Source organism: Cryptomeria japonica, chromosome 2 (assembly GCF_030272615.1).
Source record: "Cryptomeria japonica chromosome 2, Sugi_1.0, whole genome shotgun sequence".
NCBI lineage: Eukaryota > Viridiplantae > Streptophyta > Pinopsida > Cupressales > Cupressaceae > Cryptomeria > Cryptomeria japonica.
This window is the reverse complement of record NC_081406.1, coordinates 206,880,081-206,896,581: the sequence shown is the minus strand read 5'-3', so window position 1 is coordinate 206,896,581 and position 16,501 is coordinate 206,880,081. Positions and strand designations below refer to the sequence as shown.

General features: G+C 34.6%; 2 protein-coding genes across 2 annotated transcripts; both read left to right on the top strand.

The window, feature by feature from the left end:
* LOC131873616 (uncharacterized) lies at nt 1-4,801 on the top strand. The gene is made up of 3 exons (XM_059216523.1): nt 1-130; nt 3,806-3,902; nt 4,141-4,801. The coding sequence occupies exons 2-3, from the start codon at nt 3,870-3,872 to the stop codon at nt 4,597-4,599; spliced, it is 492 nt and encodes a 163-aa protein (XP_059072506.1). The 5' UTR covers nt 1-130; nt 3,806-3,869; the 3' UTR covers nt 4,600-4,801.
* A 6,220-nt stretch (nt 4,802-11,021) lies between these two features.
* Nucleotides 11,022-15,822, top strand: LOC131873615 (uncharacterized). Its single transcript, XM_059216522.1, has 3 exons — nt 11,022-11,151; nt 14,827-14,923; nt 15,162-15,822. Exons 2-3 carry the CDS (start codon nt 14,891-14,893, stop codon nt 15,618-15,620), a joined length of 492 nt encoding a protein of 163 aa, XP_059072505.1. The 5' UTR covers nt 11,022-11,151; nt 14,827-14,890; the 3' UTR covers nt 15,621-15,822.
* Nucleotides 15,823-16,501: the final 679 nt, after the last annotated feature.

Genomic DNA, 16,501 nt, shown 5'->3' with positions numbered 1-16,501 from the left:
GCTGTGGCTGTTTGCTCCATGAAGGTCCTGGATTCTTGTTCCATTTTCTCACTAGGGCTTTCAAAGTTCTTTGGCTAAGCATCTGCTATTTTATCCCTCATGCTGGAAGAATCAGGCTCTAATACCAATTGTAATGCTCCCTTTCCTGAATTACCTTGTAATTTGTCCACAATGATCGGAGAAGTTATTACAGAATTCGATTTTGCTCGGAGAAGTTATTACAGAATTCGATTTTGCTGCATATATTATTATTTTTGCTGCTGGTCGATGTTCTGCCTTTGATTTATGCAGATTATGTGTGTTTAAATTTTTGTTTGATTTATGCAGGTTTTATAGATATATAGGAATGTTTGATTTTATTTCATCTGCTAATTCTGCCTTTAGTTCATCTGCTCTGCTTTCTTTCTGCAAATCTGCTTTTAAATAGAAATTGTTTTTTGCCATTAATGATCCACAAATCTCTTATTTATACCTTTCAAATCACCAAAGGTCGCAACAGGTCGGCCAAGGCAATAAACTTATTATTATTATTTTTATATTTTATTTTCCTTAATTACTGCACGAAACCCTAGGTTGACTCCTCAATCCAGGTCGGCCCTATATGTGATTTTATTATTTATTTTTATTTTCTTATCGTACTAGGTTGGCCCTGCTATCTGGGTTTTATGGCTGCAACCGTATTAATATGGTTGCAATTCCATTTATTGATGGGACATGACACATATATCTGGGGAATTCACAAGTGGTTTCATGCTATGGAGAGACAAATTTTGTTATCCAAAATGTGTGTCAGATAAAAACATTTATTATACAAACGTGTTACAGGCATTGAATGCTGAAGTGAGTCACATGAATGTAATTAACCAAAAATTTATCATCATCATCATCATCAAAAAAACTAATTCCAGAATTAGAACTCATCAACTCTGGCTAAATTAAACAATTTTTGGTTATTAAATTCACTATTTAAGAGCAAAATCCTTGCTATTACCTCACATGTTGCTCAAACGTAACTTATTTTGAAGCAGATCTTACAGTTAATTAAAAAACAGCAACTACAAGGGTTTACAGTTTCTTTTCTAGCATGAGGCTTAATGCAGTCAATACTTGTCTGATGTATCAAAAAATGCATTAATGATTAATGATTACATCTTTAAGACATGATACTAGTGGCAAAGTGCAAAATCATTCTTAATGAAAACTCTAGAAAGGTCCTCGGATGCCTCTCGGGACAGACTGTTCTACAATCAGAGGGTATAGAATCTAGGGTCATGACTTATCACCCTTCAACTGCTCTAGGATTTTAAAGGTTTTGGAAGTGGAAGATTTACTATTTTTGATCTTGAAAGTGTAAGATTTTTGCAAATCACTTTTGCTTCATTGGTTGAGAGCTTAGTCACCGCATTCGGTGAATATTATACATGGAATTCGAAATTCAACGATTTTTTTAAAAACCCAAAAAATTTGTTTCAGTTTGGCTTAAAATTCGTACGGTAAATCGGTTAGGGATTTCTCAATAAAAAATGCATTCGAAAAACTTGAGTTTCCTTTACGGGTTTTCTGACACGAACAGAAGTGATGCCCGGTAAGTTCGATGCGATTAGAGGTGATGCTTGGCAAGTCTGACGCAAACAGAGGCGACGCGAGCAGACTCTCACAAGTGTCGCCCTGCAAATTTGACGCGATCCAGCAAATTTGATGCAATGGCCGCAGCTCCTACGCAACCTTTAGGCATATGGATCTTCACTGTTTTAGTTTTCTTTTAGGTTTTTGTTTTTCGTTTTTGTATTGATATTCCATCAAATTTCAAAATTCTTTTTTTTCTATTAAAATTTATTAAATATGTTGTCAATATTTGTATTTTTAATTTAAAAATAGACTTTAGATGTCTTAGAAAAGTTAAAATATTATATTATTTATATTAAATTTTAATTTAAATCTTTCCTCTTTCAAAAATAATAGTTAAACTAATTTGATAATTTATTTATATATTATTTATATTTAATTTTTTTTATATAAGGCGAATTTAATGTCGATTTTTTTTTCTAATTTTTTACCCTTGCTGAAGAACATCCGAATTTTATTGTTGCTGAAGTCGAATTCGAATTCGAACACAGTGACTTAGGTTGAGATGCAACTCTGCAATCTTCTTTATTGTCTTTTTTAAATTACTGAGCTTTGAAATTTCGGCAAATGCTCACCCGATCTGAAAAAAATGATAATAACCATGCTACAATTTGGAACTAAATTTTTAGGTGGTAAATTAAAACAATGAGATACCATTTGAGGTACAATTTACAACTGCTCTTGGTCAAGAATATTATCCCTATTGTACTTGATCAAATACAGACCTTAGGCTCCTCCCCAGTAAATCACTTTTTTTTATCAGTAAATGTAGTGCTATCGGGGCTATACTCATATATTAAAAAAAGTCTCAGTACATTCAAAGCCCCTAACTGGGCAGAGATTTCCAGCATTCACTGCAATTCATCTATTCGGCTATCAAACAAGAGACCATCAACACAACAAACTATAGGGTGCTCCAACTACAATTGTGGCCCACCATAGCAGTATACTTCATTTACATCATACACTATTTTTTATAACCTATGTTAGTTACACAGACAAAACCAGAGACCACTGACAGACCAGAAACAAAAATTTGGCACCTTGCGCAGGCACCAACACAACCCAGAGTGGTTGTCCTGCTCACCCTTCCTCATCCTTGTTTTCTTCTTATCCAGCTTCGTTAAGTTTTCTTTTGAATGGAGAATATGCCTTCCTTTAGAAAAAAAATATATTTTATATTGTTTTCATATATTGACTTTGCAGAGAGAAGACCAACTGTCTCCTTGAAGCTTATGAGTTTTTGTAATACTGAAAAGATTTTCACTATCTCTGTATATTTACTTGAAGCTCTTTATATGCTATTATTTCATGACTGAAAAACATACAATGATAAATGTACATCCAAGACTATTTTTACCCCAACAAGTAAATTTTAGCTACTTGAATGAAGTGCATTATCTATGCTGCATGTTATATTGATATGTTGTTTTTCTATGTAACATCTAATAACCCTAGGGACGAAGATTTTCAAAATTTGTATAAGCAAGAGTCGTGCATTTAGATCTGTCTAGGGAATCTCTATCACAATGCAGAATCATGTTTTGCATATTTAATCTTTTATATATCAATTCGTGTGCAAACTTTTCTATCTAAAATAATTTCTTCTATTCACAATTTGAGCTGTACTTTTAATATATTAACTTACAAATATTTTTCTCGCTACTTGATCCTTGCACCCCTTTTGGTACAAGTCCTAGTTCATACACTCTTTCCTTTTTATAACTTAAGGTATCAAGCGGTTACTACCACTTGTGAATTTAATGGCCAATATAAATTCCACTGCACAACATAAAAAGTGTGGATAAATATAAATTCTCATATCTACCCCATAATAATCAACTAATACATGGGTGACTAAAACATGGCATTGGCATATTAGGGGACACACCTCTAAGAAATGGCACAAATAGGTAACATCTTCTAAGCCATACATTGAAGGGGATTAGGAAGTGTTTAAACATTAAAATTAATTAATGGGCATATCCTTTATTTCATCTTCTTAAGATAATCACAGTTAATCTTAATCTGAATAGTTAAATTATTTGAATTTATTTTTTAATTTGAAAAGATCAATATGTATATCCATTTCTTGATTTCTGGAACAATACTTCTTGATTTTTGTAACAATAAACCCTAAAAGAATTGCATCCTGGTTATTTTCTTTATTTGTTTGAAGGGAAAGTATAACACGGCAAGGAGGAAGAGTTTTAGACAGCTTGAGAAAACTTATTATCAGCGGTATGGATTCTATTGGAGTGTCTCCGTTGGAGGAGGTATGAGCAAGAGAGGATTTCTGTTAATTACAATATCTGTTTCTCGATTTCTGTAATTTTTATATCTATATCTGTTTCTTGATTTTTGTAATTACACCTAATTTTGTTTTCTGTAACAATAATACCTATATTTTTTTTATTGATTTCTGTAACAAATACTACCTATATCTGTTTGTTGTTGGTTTCTTTAACAAACCCTAAAAGAATTGCATCCTGGTTATTTTATTCTTTTTTGAAGGGAAAGGATAACACACAGCAAGGAGGAAAATATTTAGGCAGCTTGAGCAAGCTTACTATCAATGCGATGGATACCATTGGAAAGCATGCAGACACAAACAGTTTCATATTTCTTGCGATGATTCTCATACCTTACTATGCTGGTTTGCTCTCTTTTATAGTGTTTATCACCAAAACCCTAGGCTCTGCCTGCTTCGATGAGTTTCCTTTCGATGTTGTATTTCCTGTCGCATACTCTACTGTGACAGTAGTACTTGCAATCACTGTGTTTGGAGGGTCCAACCGTACAAAAATCCTTGCCTTGAGGACATCAGTGGGATTCCACACTTTGAGTTTCATTGCACTAGTTTGCGTGATAATGCAGAATTGGTCTGTAATCAATGTTGGATTAGGAACTGTAGCACTGACAGGTTTCTTGTTTATACAAATTTATAATGTGGGTCAAGTGAAGATTTCTTGAAAGATGAAATACGGGTTCTGTTGTAGCTTTCTTCCATGTACAGATTCATAATGTGTCAACTGAGGATTTCTCGAAAATTATTATCTAGTCTTCCTACATTGTTAGCTAGGTTTTTATGTGGGTTCTGTTGTAGCTTTCTTCCATATACAGATTCATAATGTTGGTCAACTGAAGATTTCTTGAAAATGATTATTTAGTATTCCTACATTGTTAACTATGTTTTTAAAACAATTAATCTGCTCTGGTATGGAGGAGGGTAGTTAGCATATCATCCTCAAAGTAATGGTGGAATAATTCTTGTTAGCAAACTCCGTGGCATATTATTTTTTGTTTAAAGCAATAGATCATTCTGAGGGTATCACTTTTAGGAAAATATGAGATTTCTGGAGCATAACATTAATGTCAGATGTTCTTCATACACTCATTTACTTTCCTATAATAGTAGCAAAATATAATGTAATTTTTAATAAAATATTTTCCCTAATTTGTAGAAAAATGGGTTGTAATCAGTTCTAGTTTAGGAACTGTAGCAATCATAGTTTTTTGTTGCTTCTGTATCATTTCAATCTGTTCCTAAAATTACATTATCAACTTAGTTCTTCAAAATGAAGAAGAATTATTGCATGTGCGGCTTATAGAGATGAGGTAATATTTTGATTCTAGTTTTTGAGTATTTACACAGATATACTTCATGACTGGTAAGTAGATGTCTAAAATCAATAGACATATTAATGAACTCTTTAATTTCAAAAAAATTGCTGCAGGTTGCTGTTGTAGCAGAACTCTCGATATTTGCTCTTAATGTTGTTATTTGTGTTAATTTAAACCCTAGGCATGATAATCAGATTTATCTTATTCAATTATGCCCTGGTTTGTATTAGATTTGCAGTAGTTTAGTGAACCAACATGCATTAAATTGTGCCCTAGATTGTAATCAGATTTGCAGAACTTAGTAAGACAACATAAATCAGAAATATGATAGAAGACAAACAAGCATACCCTGGGAAAACCTCCAAGGAGGAAAAACCCAGCATGAAAGACCCACAGGTCAGATTATATATTCTCCTCTAAATAACAGTACAATACTTAGCTCGAATCTGATCTCAACACATCAGATCTGTCCTTGTATGCTTCAATGACTTGCCTCAAGATATGCAATGTCCCCTTGGACAATATTACACCAAACTGAATAATTCACCCTCTTCCTTAGGTTCGCACAGTAGAGCTAATTTGCATTCTGAGTTAATTGAACTTTTTTTGATGTTGACTTGCAAAATGATCTTTATTTATATGCCTCTTTACTTTATTAAGGTCAGCCCTTTCTTGAAGTCGGCCTCCTTATATTTTAGGCGCTAATGTTATTTGGTGCTAATATTTAATAGATGTGTTTTAGCGTGGACTTAGGATAGGGCCACGTTAGGGTAGGACCCGGTCCTAAAGGAGTTCGGATGTTGCCTTAAGGCAATCCGAACCCCTATACCCTAGTTACAATCAACACTCCCTCTTAACTAGGGAGGAGGAGAATACATAATCTGAACCTTTTACGTTCCATCTAGCACACAAGCATAGAATGGATCTAGCACACAAGCATAGAATTACATCTTCCACCTAGCACACAAGCATAGGATGGTTCTAGCACACAAGCATAGAAAGTGTAATACATCAGTGGGTCTTTACATTATTACAACCATCCATCTAGCACACAAGCATAGATTGGATGAAATTCATTCTTGCACACAAGCAAAGAATGATTCAAAGTGCTACCAATAGTCACTGAGATTGAAGCTCCCTCTCAATCAAGGTTCCGTTTTCCATGACACCGAGTCTATCTCTGAAGTACTCGAACTTCACTCTGGATAAGGGTTTGGTGAGGATGTCAGCAATCTGTTCATCTGTGCTAATGTACTTTAGGTGAATGGCGCCTCTCTGCACCATATCCCGAATGTAATGATAGTATCTTTCCACACGTTTGGACCGATCATGAAATACAGGATTTACTGACATCTTTATACAACTTTGATTATCACAATGAATGGTGGTAGGATCATTGACTTGACCGAATAATCCAACAAGAAGCTTACGGAGCCACACTGCTTCTCTGGATGCAACAGATGCGGCAATGTACTCAGCTTCTGCAGTGCTTAATGCTACTGAAGATTGCTTCTTGCATGCCCAAGAGATTACTGTGGAGCCCAAGTTGAAGCAGATGCTTGAAGTGCTTTTCCTGTCCTTGACACTTCCTGCCCAATCTGAATCTGAGTAGCCTTTCAGGAGGATTGGGGTATTAAGTGTATACTTCAGCCCATAACCAATTGTGCCATGTAGATATCTTAGAATGTGCTTGGCAGCAACCAGGTGAACATGTTTCGGTGAGCTCATGAACTGACTGAGGGCATTCACAGCATAACAGATATCTGGCCTAGTATTGACTAGGTACATCAGGGAGCCAATCAACTGTCTGTACTCAGAAGGATCTGCAAAATCTGAGTTAGCTGCAGAAACACTTAACTTCTTTAAGTTAGATTCCATAGGAGTACGCATAGGTTTACAATCTATCATTCTAAATCTTTTCAAAATATCAATAGTGTATTTTCCTTGACTTAGAAAGATTTCATTAGCTCTTTGCCATACTTCTAACCCTAGGAAGTAGTGCATTAGACCTAAATCTTTCATTTCAAATTCTGAGGCTAATTCCTTTTTACATCTTATGATTAATTTATTTTCACCCGTGAGAAATAAATCATCTACATACTAAACTAAAATAAGCATCTCATTATTATAAATTTTCAAGTAAATGTTAGCATCAACATCATTCTTGGAAAACCCTAAACTTAGTAAGTACTTATCAATTCTTTCATACCAAGCGCGAGGAGCCTGTTTGAGCCCGTATAAGGCTTTCTTCAACCTGCAAACATGAGAATCTCTTTTATGGATTACATAACCTTCTGGTTGCTCAATATAGACTTCCTCCTCAATGACTCCATTGAGGAAAGCTGTCTTGACGTCCATTTGATGCAGCTCCCAACCTTTGGCTCCAGCAATAGCTATTATAGACCTAATAGAGGTATATCTAGCAACAGGGGCAAAGGTTTCTTCATAATCTATTCCTTCCTTTTGAGAAAAACCACGAGCTACAAACCTAACTTTATATTTTTCAATACTACCATCAGCATTATGTTTAATTTTAAACAATCATTTAGAGGAAACGACAGACTTACCTTTGGGTCTGGGTACAATGTCCTAGACATCATTCTTGATGATAGACCCATACTCTTCATCCATGGCTAATTTCCAAGCATGATGGGACATAGCTTCACCGATATTGTGGGGTTCAGACTCAATTATATTGCACATCACAGAAATGTAGTTGGCGTGATTTTGGACACTCTTGCTGTTTCTGAAGGTTCCTTTGGGAGCAGCAAACCCTTCAGCATCTTGAATTGTATTTCTAACCCAGAGTGGTCTCTTCTTGCAGACCACAATATCCTGAGGTATATCGATAGATTGCATGGGTTCTGATGAGTCATTCTGAACTCCCTGATTTGGGAGATCAGTAGACTCCTCCTGTAACTCAGGGTTAGCATCAACAATTGAATCTTGTTTTTCCATCATCATATCATCATTGTTGATTAATGAACCTTTAGATCTTTTGAAAGCAATATCTTCTTCAAAGGTTACATCTCTTCTTACCTCAACATACCTTTGACCTGAAATGTAGATCCTGAAAGCTTTGGAAGATTTGTTGTATCCTACTAGGATGCCTTTCTTTCCAGATGGATCCAGCTTGGTTCGTTTTTCGTTAGGCACGTGAACATACACAGGGCTTCCAAATATCCTTAGGTGACTGATATCAGGTTTGATTCCTGAAAATGCTTCTTCAGGTGTTACATTCTTTAGGACTTGATGAGGACATCTATTCTGAATATAAACTGCGGTTTTGGATGCTTCTGCCCATAGAAAAGGTTGCAAGTCTTGATCATGAATCATGGCTCTTGCAGCTTCAACAATGGTCCTATTCTTTCTTTCAGCAACTCCATTTTGCTGAGGGTTGTAGGGAACACAAAACTCCCTCTTAATTCCTGCTTTAACACAAAAGTCATAGAAGCTACCTGAGGTGTATTCACCTCCATTGTTAGACCTCAAACATTTAATTCGATTTCCTGTAGTATTTTCAAACAAAGGCTTTGAATTCTTTAAATCTGTTTAGGACTTCTTCAGACTCTTTAGATTTAAGAAAATAGATCCATGTTTTCCTAGAGAAATCATCTATGAAGATAACATAATATAAGAACCTGCTAGGAGATGCTACTGACATGGGACCACATAAATTTGAATGAATAAGCTCTAACCTTTCTTTAGCCCTACTATCGCTTTTATGAAAGGGATTCTTTACATTCTTACCCATTGCACAACCTTTACAAGCATCATCATGAGATAAACTGAGATTAGGCATACCTTTGACCATTTTACCGAGAGTGGGAAGAGCTTCAAAGTGAAGATGACCCAATCTTCTATGCCATAGCTCGCATGATTTAGGGGTCTCATGAATGAGAGCTTGAATTGGATTGGCTGCAAGCTTATATAAACTATCACATCTATGTCCAATAATACGAGCAGATTTGAAGTTAGATTTCTTAGACCAAGCAAGTACTTTCCCTTCAGAAAATGCTATTTGCAAACCCTTATCTTCTAAAGCCGAAATAGAAATAAGATTTCTTTTAATACCAGGTACAAATAGAATATCACAGAGTTGTAAGGAAATACCAGAATCTAGTTTTAGAGAGGTAGTACCAGAACCTTTTACTGAGTATCGAGCATCATCACCGATTACAACATGAAGATTGGTGTCTTTTTCAATCAGATCTGAGAGATGCTCATGAAATCTTGAGATGTGTCTGGAGGCACCACTGTCAAGTATCCTCAAATCTGCAACTCCAGCTCACAAGAATGGTGTCCAATGGACAGTTAGGCAAAATCGCCTAGCTGGAAACTCTCCAATCAGCCACTAAAATGTCTTCAATCAATCGCATCAGCAAATATAATAATATTATATTGCTGGTTGGCCTCTTTTAAACTTGTTTTTACCCCAACACTTCACCACACATGCAATGTGGGATAAAACTTTGCCTTTTAAACATGCCTGGGAAAATCGATTTGGCTCTGGAAAATATTTTAATCATTAAATGATCATTGCAAATCATTAAATAATTGTTATTAATCCTTAGATAATTGTTTACAAGACAAAAACCATTAAATTCCAGCCACATTTGCATTTAAAATCGTTCAATTTCGTCAAATTTGGCCAATTGGGGAAAATCGCCCCATGTTTGGATAAAAATCCACATGAAAAATCATCACAAATCATCTCAATTGCCTCTTGGGGAAAATCAATCCCCATCTGGATGATTATCTGAATAAAAAATCATCATAACACACACTTGGGGGAAATTCGCCATACATTAGGACAATCATCCGCACTAAAATCCATCAAATTTGCTCATCAACTGACTTGGGGAAAATCGACCTTCATCAGGATAGTCAGTTTCATCCGCATTAAAGTTCATACTTCATTCCTGGGGAAAAATGTGGGTCATCAGGATAATTTCCAGCACTTAGACAAAATTTGGGCCCCTTGGTAGAAAAACGTAGTCCATCAAGACAAAAGTCAAGATAGCTGGGGAAAAATGCCCTCCATTAGGATTATGAGTGGGGAAAATCATGGGTCATTGGAAATTTGCTTAAAAACTTGGGGAAAAACGCCCCTCATTAGGATTTTTGACTCTTAGACTTCAATTTAATGAATTTCCATTGGGAATTTGATGATTTCCACACTCAAAAACATCTAGACAAGTTAAATTTCATCATTATGCATCGTGACTTAGCCAAATTCATCAAAATTTGAGTGAGAAAATAGAGATTCCATCGGGATAAAGTGCAATTTTAACTTGAATTACCTCCTAGGAGCAAGAAAATAACCCCTAAGGGACCTCTTGATGCTTAGACACGAAAATATGACCGACTTAAAATCATTCAAACTCAACTATGCTCAAATTCCCGACTTAGATAAAATTAGGATCACCTAAATATTTAACCTTTTACACGCACTTGTTCCTATTCAAAATTTTAAAACCCTAATAGCATTTAGGCATGATCATATCAAAACTTGAGACTTGGACTCCTGAAAGCTCAAAATTGCCACCTATTGCCAAAAACCCTAAACTAACAAGACACAAAAAGCAGGAAAGAGGGGGTCCTCGTTTGCAATGGGGCAATGTGTAAAAAGGTCTCAACATAAGGGAGGTCAAGTTATCCTAGGGGTAGATCTTGATGTGCTGTTATTTTTATATTGGCTTGGGGTAATTTCCCTCCCATTTCCTTGGTGTGACCTAAGAGAATTTATGGTAGTATTTATATTTTGTAGGGCTGTGGCTGTTTGCTCCATGAAGGTCCTGGATTCTTGTTCCATTTTCTCACTAGGGCTTTCAAAGTTCTTTGGCTAAGCATCTGCTATTTTATCCCTCATGCTGGAAGAATCAGGCTCTAATACCAATTGTAATGCTCCCTTTCCTGAATTACCTTGTAATTTGTCCACAATGATCGGAGAAGTTATTACAGAATTCGATTTTGCTCGGAGAAGTTATTACAGAATTCGATTTTGCTGCATATATTATTATTTTTGCTGCTGGTCGATGTTCTGCCTTTGATTTATGCAGATTATGTGTGTTTAAATTTTTGTTTGATTTATGCAGGTTTTATAGATATATAGGAATGTTTGATTTTATTTCATCTGCTAATTCTGCCTTTAGTTCATCTGCTCTGCTTTCTTTCTGCAAATCTGCTTTTAAATAGAAATTGTTTTTTGCCATTAATGATCCACAAATCTCTTATTTATACCTTTCAAATCACCAAAGGTCGCAACAGGTCGGCCAAGGCAATAAACTTATTATTATTATTTTTATATTTTATTTTCCTTAATTACTGCACGAAACCCTAGGTTGACTCCTCAATCCAGGTCGGCCCTATATGTGATTTTATTATTTATTTTTATTTTCTTATCGTACTAGGTTGGCCCTGCTATCTGGGTTTTATGGCTGCAACCGTATTAATATGGTTGCAATTCCATTTATTGATGGGACATGACACATATATCTGGGGAATTCACAAGTGGTTTCATGCTATGGAGAGACAAATTTTGTTATCCAAAATGTGTGTCAGATAAAAACATTTATTATACAAACGTGTTACAGGCATTGAATGCTGAAGTGAGTCACATGAATGTAATTAACCAAAAATTTATCATCATCATCATCATCAAAAAAACTAATTCCAGAATTAGAACTCATCAACTCTGGCTAAATTAAACAATTTTTGGTTATTAAATTCACTATTTAAGAGCAAAATCCTTGCTATTACCTCACATGTTGCTCAAACGTAACTTATTTTGAAGCAGATCTTACAGTTAATTAAAAAACAGCAACTACAAGGGTTTACAGTTTCTTTTCTAGCATGAGGCTTAATGCAGTCAATACTTGTCTGATGTATCAAAAAATGCATTAATGATTAATGATTACATCTTTAAGACATGATACTAGTGGCAAAGTGCAAAATCATTCTTAATGAAAACTCTAGAAAGGTCCTCGGATGCCTCTCGGGACAGACTGTTCTACAATCAGAGGGTATAGAATCTAGGGTCATGACTTATCACCCTTCAACTGCTCTAGGATTTTAAAGGTTTTGGAAGTGGAAGATTTACTATTTTTGATCTTGAAAGTGTAAGATTTTTGCAAATCACTTTTGCTTCATTGGTTGAGAGCTTAGTCACCGCATTCGGTGAATATTATACATGGAATTCGAAATTCAACGATTTTTTTAAAAACCCAAAAAATTTGTTTCAGTTTGGCTTAAAATTCGTACGGTAAATCGGTTAGGGATTTCTCAATAAAAAATGCATTCGAAAAACTTGAGTTTCCTTTACGGGTTTTCTGACACGAACAGAAGTGATGCCCGGTAAGTTCGATGCGATTAGAGGTGATGCTTGGCAAGTCTGACGCAAACAGAGGCGACGCGAGCAGACTCTCACAAGTGTCGCCCTGCAAATTTGACGCGATCCAGCAAATTTGATGCAATGGCCGCAGCTCCTACGCAACCTTTAGGCATATGGATCTTCACTGTTTTAGTTTTCTTTTAGGTTTTTGTTTTTCGTTTTTGTATTGATATTCCATCAAATTTCAAAATTCTTTTTTTTCTATTAAAATTTATTAAATATGTTGTCAATATTTGTATTTTTAATTTAAAAATAGACTTTAGATGTCTTAGAAAAGTTAAAATATTATATTATTTATATTAAATTTTAATTTAAATCTTTCCTCTTTCAAAAATAATAGTTAAACTAATTTGATAATTTATTTATATATTATTTATATTTAATTTTTTTTATATAAGGCGAATTTAATGTCGATTTTTTTTTCTAATTTTTTACCCTTGCTGAAGAACATCCGAATTTTATTGTTGCTGAAGTCGAATTCGAATTCGAACACAGTGACTTAGGTTGAGATGCAACTCTGCAATCTTCTTTATTGTCTTTTTTAAATTACTGAGCTTTGAAATTTCGGCAAATGCTCACCCGATCTGAAAAAAATGATAATAACCATGCTACAATTTGGAACTAAATTTTTAGGTGGTAAATTAAAACAATGAGATACCATTTGAGGTACAATTTACAACTGCTCTTGGTCAAGAATATTATCCCTATTGTACTTGATCAAATACAGACCTTAGGCTCCTCCCCAGTAAATCACTTTTTTTTATCAGTAAATGTAGTGCTATCGGGGCTATACTCATATATTAAAAAAAGTCTCAGTACATTCAAAGCCCCTAACTGGGCAGAGATTTCCAGCATTCACTGCAATTCATCTATTCGGCTATCAAACAAGAGACCATCAACACAACAAACTATAGGGTGCTCCAACTACAATTGTGGCCCACCATAGCAGTATACTTCATTTACATCATACACTATTTTTTATAACCTATGTTAGTTACACAGACAAAACCAGAGACCACTGACAGACCAGAAACAAAAATTTGGCACCTTGCGCAGGCACCAACACAACCCAGAGTGGTTGTCCTGCTCACCCTTCCTCATCCTTGTTTTCTTCTTATCCAGCTTCGTTAAGTTTTCTTTTGAATGGAGAATATGCCTTCCTTTAGAAAAAAAATATATTTTATATTGTTTTCATATATTGACTTTGCAGAGAGAAGACCAACTGTCTCCTTGAAGCTTATGAGTTTTTGTAATACTGAAAAGATTTTCACTATCTCTGTATATTTACTTGAAGCTCTTTATATGCTATTATTTCATGACTGAAAAACATACAATGATAAATGTACATCCAAGACTATTTTTACCCCAACAAGTAAATTTTAGCTACTTGAATGAAGTGCATTATCTATGCTGCATGTTATATTGATATGTTGTTTTTCTATGTAACATCTAATAACCCTAGGGACGAAGATTTTCAAAATTTGTATAAGCAAGAGTCGTGCATTTAGATCTGTCTAGGGAATCTCTATCACAATGCAGAATCATGTTTTGCATATTTAATCTTTTATATATCAATTCGTGTGCAAACTTTTCTATCTAAAATAATTTCTTCTATTCACAATTTGAGCTGTACTTTTAATATATTAACTTACAAATATTTTTCTCGCTACTTGATCCTTGCACCCCTTTTGGTACAAGTCCTAGTTCATACACTCTTTCCTTTTTATAACTTAAGGTATCAAGCGGTTACTACCACTTGTGAATTTAATGGCCAATATAAATTCCACTGCACAACATAAAAAGTGTGGATAAATATAAATTCTCATATCTACCCCATAATAATCAACTAATACATGGGTGACTAAAACATGGCATTGGCATATTAGGGGACACACCTCTAAGAAATGGCACAAATAGGTAACATCTTCTAAGCCATACATTGAAGGGGATTAGGAAGTGTTTAAACATTAAAATTAATTAATGGGCATATCCTTTATTTCATCTTCTTAAGATAATCACAGTTAATCTTAATCTGAATAGTTAAATTATTTGAATTTATTTTTTAATTTGAAAAGATCAATATGTATATCCATTTCTTGATTTCTGGAACAATACTTCTTGATTTTTGTAACAATAAACCCTAAAAGAATTGCATCCTGGTTATTTTCTTTATTTGTTTGAAGGGAAAGTATAACACGGCAAGGAGGAAGAGTTTTAGACAGCTTGAGAAAACTTATTATCAGCGGTATGGATTCTATTGGAGTGTCTCCGTTGGAGGAGGTATGAGCAAGAGAGGATTTCTGTTAATTACAATATCTGTTTCTCGATTTCTGTAATTTTTATATCTATATCTGTTTCTTGATTTTTGTAATTACACCTAATTTTGTTTTCTGTAACAATAATACCTATATTTTTTTTATTGATTTCTGTAACAAATACTACCTATATCTGTTTGTTGTTGGTTTCTTTAACAAACCCTAAAAGAATTGCATCCTGGTTATTTTATTCTTTTTTGAAGGGAAAGGATAACACACAGCAAGGAGGAAAATATTTAGGCAGCTTGAGCAAGCTTACTATCAATGCGATGGATACCATTGGAAAGCATGCAGACACAAACAGTTTCATATTTCTTGCGATGATTCTCATACCTTACTATGCTGGTTTGCTCTCTTTTATAGTGTTTATCACCAAAACCCTAGGCTCTGCCTGCTTCGATGAGTTTCCTTTCGATGTTGTATTTCCTGTCGCATACTCTACTGTGACAGTAGTACTTGCAATCACTGTGTTTGGAGGGTCCAACCGTACAAAAATCCTTGCCTTGAGGACATCAGTGGGATTCCACACTTTGAGTTTCATTGCACTAGTTTGCGTGATAATGCAGAATTGGTCTGTAATCAATGTTGGATTAGGAACTGTAGCACTGACAGGTTTCTTGTTTATACAAATTTATAATGTGGGTCAAGTGAAGATTTCTTGAAAGATGAAATACGGGTTCTGTTGTAGCTTTCTTCCATGTACAGATTCATAATGTGTCAACTGAGGATTTCTCGAAAATTATTATCTAGTCTTCCTACATTGTTAGCTAGGTTTTTATGTGGGTTCTGTTGTAGCTTTCTTCCATATACAGATTCATAATGTTGGTCAACTGAAGATTTCTTGAAAATGATTATTTAGTATTCCTACATTGTTAACTATGTTTTTAAAACAATTAATCTGCTCTGGTATGGAGGAGGGTAGTTAGCATATCATCCTCAAAGTAATGGCGGAATAATTCTTGTTAGCAAACTCCGTGGCATATTATTTTTTGTTTAAAGCAATAGATCATTCTGAGGGTATCACTTTTAGGAAAATATGAGATTTCTGGAGCATAACATTAATGTCAGATGTTCTTCATACACTCATTTACTTTCCTATAATAGTAGCAAAATATAATGTAATTTTTAATAAAATATTTTCCCTAATTTGTAGAAAAATGGGTTGTAATCAGTTCTAGTTTAGGAACTGTAGCAATCATAGTTTTTTGTTGCTTCTGTATCATTTCAATCTGTTCCTAAAATTACATTATCAACTTAGTTCTTCAAAATGAAGAAGAATTATTGCATGTGCGGCTTATAGAGATGAGGTAATATTTTGATTCTAGTTTTTGAGTATTTACACAGATATACTTCATGACTGGTAAGTAGATGTCTAAAATCAATAGACATATTAATGAACTCTTTAATTTCAAAAAAATTGCTGCAGGTTGCTGTTGTAGCAGAACTCTCGATATTTGCTCTTAATGTTGTTATTTGTGTTAATTTAAACCCTAGGCATGATAATCAGATTTATCTTATTCAATTATGCCCTGGTTTGTATTAG

What these genes read in the sequence shown, in the direction of transcription:
- LOC131873615 (XM_059216522.1), top strand. Translation starts at nt 14,891, where the DNA reads ATGGATTCTATTGGAGTGTCTCCGTTGGAGGAG. An exon ending in GAGTGTCTCCGTTGGAGGAG is followed by an intron (nt 14,924 to 15,161) that starts GTATGAGCAAGA and finishes TCTTTTTTGAAG; the next exon opens with GGAAAGGATAACACACAGCA.
- LOC131873616 (XM_059216523.1), top strand. Translation starts at nt 3,870, where the DNA reads ATGGATTCTATTGGAGTGTCTCCGTTGGAGGAG. An exon ending in GAGTGTCTCCGTTGGAGGAG is followed by an intron (nt 3,903 to 4,140) that starts GTATGAGCAAGA and finishes TCTTTTTTGAAG; the next exon opens with GGAAAGGATAACACACAGCA.